This window comes from Dendropsophus ebraccatus, chromosome 12 (assembly GCF_027789765.1).
Source record: "Dendropsophus ebraccatus isolate aDenEbr1 chromosome 12, aDenEbr1.pat, whole genome shotgun sequence".
Lineage (NCBI taxonomy): Eukaryota > Metazoa > Chordata > Amphibia > Anura > Hylidae > Dendropsophus > Dendropsophus ebraccatus.
This window is the reverse complement of record NC_091465.1, coordinates 21,626,646-21,636,502: the sequence shown is the minus strand read 5'-3', so window position 1 is coordinate 21,636,502 and position 9,857 is coordinate 21,626,646. Positions and strand designations below refer to the sequence as shown.

General features: G+C 40.9%; 1 protein-coding gene across 2 annotated transcripts; it reads left to right on the top strand.

Annotated features, from left to right (window-relative positions):
- Positions 1–288: 288 nt before the first annotated feature.
- LOC138769498 (indolethylamine N-methyltransferase-like) lies at positions 289–6,728 on the top strand. 2 transcript variants are annotated; one of them, XM_069948015.1, is made up of 3 exons: positions 289–453; positions 4,061–4,268; positions 5,603–6,728. In XM_069948015.1, exons 1-3 carry the CDS (start codon positions 300–302, stop codon positions 6,024–6,026), a joined length of 786 nt encoding a protein of 261 aa, XP_069804116.1. In that variant the 5' UTR covers positions 289–299; the 3' UTR covers positions 6,027–6,728. The 2 variants fall into 2 exon arrangements, with proteins under 2 accessions (XP_069804116.1, XP_069804118.1); XM_069948017.1 differs by having other exon boundaries at positions 294–378.
- Positions 6,729–9,857: the final 3,129 nt, after the last annotated feature.

The window sequence follows — 9,857 nt, the reverse complement described above, 5'->3', positions numbered from 1 at the left end:
CCCAAAAAAAAAAAAAAAAAATTAAAAATGGAAAACTACATTGTGGTAATTATATGAGTTGCTGTATTGATGCAAAAATAAAACCAGTATCAGTTTTCAGGATTTTTCCCACGGTTTCCTTTCTATTCAAATGAATTGGTTTATTTCTAACACATGACTGTCTTCTAACACATCTTCCCACAACCAGCTCATAAATATAATATAATGATGGGATGCCTAATTTATTCCATTGCTTTGGAAATTGATATATAAAAACCTGGTGCCTTATACACCAGTGTATAGAGGTAGCCCTGTCTGTGATGATGGCTTCCAGCACCTATAAGCGCTATCATATACATGGTTATGATTCCAGACAACTCCTGGAGGATTATTTTTCAGGTAAACCTGATATGGTCTTCATAGAAGATTCCTTGATTTTTCCTATCAAAAATCTCACAAAAACATTCAAGGAGGGTATGTATCTCGCATTTTCTTAGTTCATATGGCAACTCTTATTGGGGGTGTATAATAATTCCTATTTTGATAGCAGGAACTGTCTAATTCACTCAACTAGTACTTGGCTCTGTATTTTGCTACCAAAACCAGGAGTGGGTTGAAAATACAGAAAGGCTATGTTCACACACTGTTGAAATCTAGTAGATGGCAAATAATTGGCGTTATTTTACAACAACAATTTTTTGAAATAACTGCTGTTATTTGCTGTTATACAGTATGACTGCCATCCATTAAGTTCAACAGTGTATGACCATAGTCTTTCTGTGTTTTCAATCCACTACTGGTTTTGGTTGAAGAATATTGAGAAAAATACTGAGCGAAAATACTGTGTGTGAATATTGCCTCAAGGTAAACTTCCTGGTAACATCCCAGACAGACATCACAATGTGTATGTTTATTTGACTCCTAATTCCTTTATGTTTACTTGATGCACTGGCCACCATAGTTATGGTGTTTGTGTGCCTGGGCTGCTACCCCAGCCATGTGTAGGACTCCCCTAGATTTTTTTTTTAAATAATAAAGGTGGCTATATTTAAGTAATTTTCTGACGTTATTAAAACTTAAACTGGTACCAGAAAGTTATATACAGTAGATTTGTTATGTACTTCTATTTAAAAATCTTAATTCTTCCAGTACTTATCAGCTGCTGTATGTCCTACAGGAAGTGGTGTTTTCTTTCTACTTTCAAAAAGTGCTCTCTGCTGCCACCTCTGTCCATGTCAGGAACTGTCCAGAGAAAATGATCCCATAGAAAATCTCTACTGCTTTGGACAGTCCAAAATCCCCTTCATTAATGTCCTGTTTACTAACCTGATGTTAATTTCCATTTAGTGGGCATTGACACGTACAGGATCCGCAGCGTGAAAGAGTGAAATCGGCTGTGATCCTCAGTACTGTCATTTTTGATGGTTTTACCTTTACCATATTTTCTGGCGTATAACACGACTTTTTAACCCTGAAAATTCTTCTTAGAAGTCTGAAGTCGTCTTATACGCCGGGTATGGTGGCCCTGTACAGTGGGGGAGCTAAAAAATGGCCCCATCCCCACTGTATGGGACGACCACTATAAAAAAACAGTTAACTCACCCAGGGCCCTTTCCTGGCACAGGCAGTGTGATGTACACTGCTTGCGTCGGAGATCCCCAAAGCTCTTCTGAGCAGCCGAGCATCTCATCGAAGGAGACGCTCGGCTGCCGGGTGAGCTTCGGGGAAATAACAGAGGTGTCGGAAGTTCCCGAGGCCTCTGTCATTTAGCTTATAGGAATAGAGCTGTAATCACTAAACAAATGCACATAAACAAATTAGATGTACGTTTAATTGCTGTATAACAGATGTCTACTATTTTCTATTTTTGCTGAATAAACCGAGGACATTTTTCTTCAGCTTATAGGAATAGAGTTGTAATCACTAAACAAATGCATGTACACAAATGAGATGTACGTTTAATTACTGTATAACAGATATGAGCAGACCAAAATACACTTTTGGGCATTATGTATAAATTGGCAAATACAATATGCAGCCTGCAACAGCCTGGACAGGAAAATGCTTGTTGCAAATATGCTAGCCTAACCTTGATAAACAACCCACTAATCTCTCTAATCTCTCTACCTATCTCAGTAATATTACTAATCTCACTACCTATCAGTCTAATCGAAATGGCAGCATGCAGGGAGACAATGATATACTAAGATAGCAGTCTGTACAGTACAGTGAGTGAGGAGAAAATGGCGTCTAAAACGTAGCACAGTAACTAATTGAAATGCCAGCATGCAGGGAGACAATGATACACTGACATAGCAGTCTGTACAGCACAGTGAGTGAGGAGAAAATGGCGTCCAGAACGCAGCACAGTGACTTTTATATCAGATGGTTATGGGATTTTATCAGCCAATGAGACCCCCTACACCTCAGCAATGACGTTTCTGACACTTCTTTGTGCTCTGCACTGATTGGCTGGCAAAAAGATGCTCGAACGCTAACTCGAAATCTAACTCGAACAAACAATAAAATGTTCGGTTCGAGTTCGAGAAAATCGAGGTGTTCGACTCAAGCCTAACTTTTCTCGAACAGTTCGATAAACACTAGCTTCTATGTCACGCAATGCTGGGATATAAAAGCCTGTCAATCACCCCCACAAAGTGTGCTGTGAGAGTTGTGACTAGTTACGACCTGGATTTGTATACCCAGCACCACAAATAAAGACAAATTTACTGTATCTAACCTTACCAAAGCATACAGTACATAGAAAATATGGTATTGTAGTAGCACATCTATTGAGCACTGCAAGTAAATTTATTAGTATCGGCCTATAGAACTCTATAGCTCTATAGAACATGTGGAAATAAAATAAAAGTTTCCATGTTTCACACAAAGTGTTATAGACATATATTTTGCAAAGTCTTAGAAAACCACCGGCACTACTCTTTTTATCCACAAAGTTGTATTGTTGTGCGCTATTGGGCCGTGACACACTTGGGACTGCAATCAAACACAGCGGGGGTGCACCTCCCAAATAGTTCAGCATATTATGAAAGCAACCAGTTCAGTAATAAGCTGAGGCACTCACCGGAATATTGTGATGCTTCTTTATTTCAACATGTAGTAAAACCTTCGGTGACACATGTCACTGTTCAGCAGATGCCAAACCACTTCACATATACAACATAGACATGACGGCCAATTCACGCACATGCACGCTTCCTCAGATTGTGTGCGATATAGCCGTCATGTATATGTAGTTGAAATAAAGAAGCATAGCAATATTCCGGTGAGTGCCTTCAGCTTTTAACTGAACTGGTTGCAGACATATATTATGATTTAACATCTCAGAGGGGGGATTTATCAAGACCGTCATTCTTTTATGCCATTCTTAAAGGTGTAGTGCGGCGCTAAAAAATTATTCACAGAATAACACACATTACAAAGTTATACAACTTTGTAATGTATGTTATGTCTGTGAATCGCCGCCTTCCCGTGTCCCACCACCCCCGCCCGTGTACCCGGAAGTGTTGGTGCATTATACATTACCTGATCCGTGTCGAGCCCGTCATAACTAATTGGCTCAGCACAGTTATGCTCAGCCAATAGCGGCTGAGCAGCTGATGACGCCAATCGCGGCTGAGCATAACTGTGCTCAGCCAATCACGGCTGAGCACAGTAAAGACGCGGCAGAGGGGGGGGGCGGCGGCAGCGATTCATGACGTTTGGCACAAGATGGCGGACGGGCTCGACACGGATCAGGTAATGTATAATGCACCAACACTTCCGGGTACACGGGCGGGGGTGGTGGGACACGGGAAGTGGCCGATTCACAGACATAACATACATTACAAAGTTGTATAACTTTGTAATGTGTGTTATTCTGTGAATAATTTTTTAGCGCTACCCCTTTAAATTAGGCTCCGTCTCCTTTGAGTTTACTAAGAAGCTCAAGCATCTGCAAATTCTCCCTGGTTTATACCCCTGCTTTAAGTTTGACAAATGTCCCTTAGTATGTCCACAACATCTCTGCACAATTATTAAGTTAAAAATTTTAGCATGTATTTTATGTATTTTTTTGCAGGTCACATTAAGGGAGATGTCTTGATTGACCTCAGTATTAGTTCCTTAGTTCATCATCTCCATGCAACCTGTGAATTTTTCAAACACATCATAGTGCTGAAGGTCAGTGATAGATGCATCCTGGAGCTGAAGAGATGGCTGGACACACGGACAGGAGCATTTGACTGGGGACATTCCATAAAACTTCATGGAGAGATTGCAGGAAAAAGGTGAAGAATTAGTCCAAACATTATATCTTGGACATACCACTATGTACAGTTTGGTCTACTTAACTTAATGGAATCTGTCACTAGGTTTATGACTTAAATGAAGACAGCCTAAACTAGTGACAGAAATGCTGAAAAGATTGGTGTATTACTTAATATGCATAAGAATAGAATTCTTGCAGCACCCCTCCCCCCGTCCCCCAGCTGTTGATTGACAGCTGACTGCCTATAAACAGTATGGATAGATAACTGCTAATTAAAAGTTGGTGGGCGGAGTTTCCTCCTTCTTATGAATATCCAGGGCTACTGAGCTTATGCACATAATAGAGAGGACTACTCTTTGTCCATGTTATTGAGGAGGATATCTCTGAATCAGCTGCACCGAACAATGTAAGTGATATATAATTCTGTTCAGCTTTTCTGTCACTAGTTTATGCTACCCTTAAATTGGACAGCATAGACCTGTTGACCGAGTCTCTTTACGGCTTGCTTCACACTGCCTCTTTTTCAGTAAAATAAAAATGCCAGTGGCCAGACGTTATCTGGGAGTCAATGGAACTTACCCAAGTGCTTCCCCACTGCATATGGTGGTTTAACTTACCCTCTGGTCTTCTCCCAATATTCTTGTAATCAGCGGCTGAGCAGGGAAACAGCTTCAGACGCTGATTGGCTGAAATGACCCTTGTGGCTTGTCATATCAGCCAATCAGCGGTTGCAGCAATATCCCAGCTGAAGCCGCTGATTCGCTGCTGCCAGATTTGAAGAGACATAACCTGGCAGCTCAGTGTGCCAGGCTCTGGTGAAAAAAGGAGACGTCGGGGTGAATATCAATGCGGCCCCCTTCTCCCCCACAGCATTGCACCCGCCCTGGGAAGGAAGAGGGGAACTCAACCCCCTTCCTTGCTGGGATGGGTACATTGTGGCGCAGTCGCAGAGTTTAAGGGGTTAATGATGGGCAGCCGCACAATAGCGGTGGCCCATCATTGATGGTGAAGAACTGGTTACTGATAGCCAATGGTCTCCACCTGCAAGAAGTGGGCTCAGCTCCTTAGCTCTCTTCATAGTTCATATTCACGGCGGGGCATGCATTTATGACCATTTATAGGAAAGTCCAGCCTGAGGGGGCATAAATGTTAAGGGGTTAAAGGGGTTCTCTGGGCAAAATATACTGATGAACTATCCACAGGATAACTCCTCATGTATATTTAAATGTATTCATTCCATAAAATAATGGGTAGAAGTCAGGTTCTTCTGTCAGTACTACTAAGACTACTGAGCTTTTTTGTTGCTCTACTGATGCTGACTGAGGGTAAATCACTCTTTTTTATTCATCTCAGTGACGAGTTACAGGATAAGGATGGAAAAGTGAGATCAGCAGCTCAACATGTGGTGATATGTGACCTTGAGAAGGACAATATGACAGATCCGATAATCCTACCACCAGCCGATTGTATCATCAGTGCTTGGCTCCTGGAGGAGATCAGCAAAGACCATGATGATTTCATTAAATATCTTAGGAAGTTCTCAAAATTGCTAAAACCTGGAGGACATATCATATTATTTGGGTGTTTAGATATAACATTTTTTACAGTCGGGAAAGACAAGTACCATGCTCTGACATATGATGAGGATTTTGTCAGGAAAGCTCTAGTTGGAGAAGGATTTGTTATTGATAACTGTAAGGTTAAGAAGCGAAGGGCTGTGAGTGACATTATTGACTATAAGGCCATAATATTCGTTGCAGCTCACAAGGAGAAGTAGTAGGTAGAAACTTACACATTAGATTCTGTTTAGTTGGTATTCAAGCCTTAGATTTTACTGAAGTAAAATTTATATTAGCTCCCCTTACAGTTTTGCCCAAGTCCTGGTCGGGCTAAATGTCCAATACAGTTTTGCCCAACCAGGACTCTGATCATTGGGGGCTCTGCACAGAACCCCCAATAATCAATCAGCTTGGACCCTGCTGCAACAGTCAGCAATGGAAAGGAGGCCAATCCCAAATGTTTCACCCTTTACATGCTGCTGTTAATAGATACTGCACCATGTTACAATGACAGGGGGAGGGAGCTCCCTCTGTCATTCTCCTATGTTGCAGAAGCAGTATCCCAGCTGTAATACACAGCTGAGATCCTGCTAACACTACCAAGAATGGAGGAGTCTGTTCCAATTAGTTGTTAACCCTTTACATGCCAGCCGGCATGTGAAGGATCTTAAAAGAATTTTTAAATAAGTTACAACCCCCACCCAAAAAAAGTCCCTAAAAAGCCATAGATAATTCCACAAAAAAGAAGCCATCATACAACTGCACTAATGAAAAAATAAAAAAGTTATGGCTCTTGGAATGCAGTGACGAAAAAAAGTTACACTTTCATAATATAACTAAATTAAAAAAGCAACTTTAATTATTTGGTATCAGTGCATTTGTAAAAACCTACAAAATAAAGACAATATGTTATTCTTATGCCACAGTAAAAAGTGTGTGTGTGTGTGTGTGTGTGTGTGTATTGAGGGGGGGGGGGTGCAAAAAAAATCAAACATCATTATTGCTGTGTTTTTTGTATGTACCCAAAAATGGTTCCTATAAAAATTACAACTTGTCCCAACAAATGCAAAGGTGGTACTGGCCCTTTAAGAGCTAATTCTTTGTCAGCCCTTTAAGAGCAACTTTCATACTGACCCTTTAACAGTGAAATCCACAACGGTCGGGGACTATGAAAATCTTGTGGAAATCTGTATTTTGTATGTTAGTGAGCCAAAATCGTAAGTGTGGTAACCAAGGGGCACCAGATGGTATTAGCTACGGATAGGTACAGTACTTGTCACTGGGGCTTACTAGTATATGCCCTCCTGGATTCCAAACACAGGCCCATTGAAGTTGTCAGTATAGCCCCAGTTCAATACTTTGGCGCAAGTACAACAATACTGACTGAAATATACGTAGTGTGAACCCAGCCTCTGAGAATGTAGCCCCTTCCCACTTAGCAAGACACAAGGGAGCTGGGATTTTGAGAAGCAAGCGGGAGCGTGGGCAGTGGTGGGTTAAAATGTAAAGCTGTAGAAAAAGGTAGTACTGGGCATCGCAGCAGATTTTGTTGCCGAACTCTTGGCATGAAATCTGTGTGATGCGGTACGTGTGAAACTACCCCAATACTTGACTGTTGATGGAAGAAACCTGTAGTCACGGTTTAGAGAATACTTCCTCCTGCAGGAAAAAGATCACAGAGTGCCAGATCCAGGAACACAGGGCCTGGGCTTGGACATTTAGATGGAGCTAATCCCTTGAGGTTATACAAGGCGATTGAGCAATAATCAGTGGGACAATTCGGCTTTACTTACTGCTTTTCCAACCACTGGGGATAGTTCTGGTCAGCTGAAGGCTGTGGGCCCTTTAACAGTAATTGCCCCTGCTAGGGTTTAGCAAAACATAGTAAGGTGAATATACCTAAGAAGAAAAAATAATCTTTTGCAGGAGCAGGCACCTGGCCACAAGGGCCAGACTCTGAGGTAAACATTTTAGAACAGGCTAGAAGTAACGGATGTGTCTGGCAATCATCAATCATACACTTGTATGCGCAAAACATTACCTAGCAGGAAAAAGCATTAACCCCTATTGACTTCTATGTGCTGGCTTTACAACATAGAAATACCCTCTAGTCGCATCTTGCGCCCCCCCCAAAAAAAAAAAAATAAATAAAAAAAAATAAAAAATAAAAAAAATAAAAATAAAAAATACAGTAGTTTGGAAAAGTTTACATAGACAATACCTCTGTGCCGACTGACAACACCGGAACTTTAGCAGTGGCACGTCCGTTTCCAGACTTTCTATTGTGAAGTCTTTGCTAACAAAGAACTGCCAATATAATAATCAGAGGATTCCTCCTCCCCAAGTGCATAATTTTAACATTTGGAAACAATGAACTGCAGTTTCCATTGTTTGGACCACATATCTAGTAAAGCTAAATCATTTTCCATATTACTGACACCTCCACAAATATCAACCCTATTGCACACTTTTGTCTTATCAGCAAACAGACAAACCTTACCTACAAAACCTTCCCCTATGTCACTTAGAAACATATTCAAAAGAACAGAACCCTGAACAGATCCTTGTGGCCACTAGAGATGAGCGAACTTGCCGGATTTCTGGTTCGTATGAATCAGAAATCTCGGCGGCTGACTCCCGCTGTTTGCCGGCTCTGTGCAGCGGGTGGATACAGCGTAAGGAACACCTGGAAAACTGGGATACAGCCATTGGCACTGGCTGTATCCCATTTTTCTAGGCGTTCCTTACGCTGTATCCACCCATTGCACGGAGCCGGCAGTCAGCGGGAATCAGACGCCAATATTTCTGATTCATACGAACCAGAAATCCGGCAAGTTCGCTCATCTCTAGTGGCCACCCCTTTAACCAGTCTCTGCTCAGAAGATATCACATATACACCATTAACAACAACCTTCTGATATCTATCCTTCAGCCAACCGCAAATCCACTGAACTATCCAGGGATTAAGTCCAATTTTTTCTAACTTCTGTATCAGCTCTTTATGGGGAACTGTACCAAAGACTTTGCTGAAGTCCAGATAGGCTATATCCACAGCACCACCTTCATCCAGCACTTTTGTGACATAAATAAAGAAATCAATGAGATAAGTCTGACACAATCTGCTTGCAGTAAAGGTATGCTGGTTTGGATGCATCAAACTGTTGATTTTCAGGTGATCCATTATCTTGTTTCCATCATTTTTACTACTACAGATGTTAAGCTAACCAACTTGTAGTTACTAGATAGTTTTCTATGTGGCTGTATATACCCTTTAGGAACATCTTTTGCTAGGAGTGGTTGGTTAAACGTATCTGTCAGGGGGTGGTAGTCACTGATTGGAGTTTTTTAACCCCTTAGGGACCAAGCCTATTTGGGCCTTAATGACCAGGCTCATTTTTCAAAATCTGACCTGTCTCACTTTATGCGCTTATCGCTCAGTGATGCTTTAACGTATGCTGGCGATTCTGAGATGTGTGGGAGGAAACCGGAGTACCCGTAGGAAACCCACACAAACACGGAGAGAACATACAAACTCTTTGCAGATGTTGCCCTTGGATTTTTCGTAACATATGGTACTTTATGTTAGTAGCAAAATTTGGTGACTGTCTTGTGTGTTTTTTTTGTGAAAAACATAAAAATATCGTGAAAAATTTGCACAATACGAACCTTGAAATTCTATGCTTCTAAAAAAATAAAGTCACATGACAATAATAAGTTATTAAGTCACATAAGCAAAATGTTCTCTTTATTCTGATTTCATTTCGTAAACATATTTTACTTTTTTATTGCGTTACGGGGCATAGAAATGTATCAGCAAATTATCAAATTTTCATGAAATTTCCAAAACTGATATTTTTTAGGGACCAATTCTTTTTTTAAGTAGATTTAGGAGGTTTGTATACTGGAAACTCCTATAAGTGGCCCAATTTTGGAAACTAAACACCCAGCATTTTGACCCTACAGGGGCTGGAGGAAAGTATTCACCATTATGCCGTAAAAAAAGGAAAATAGAAAATTTCCAATAATATATTTGTTTAGATTAAAGTATT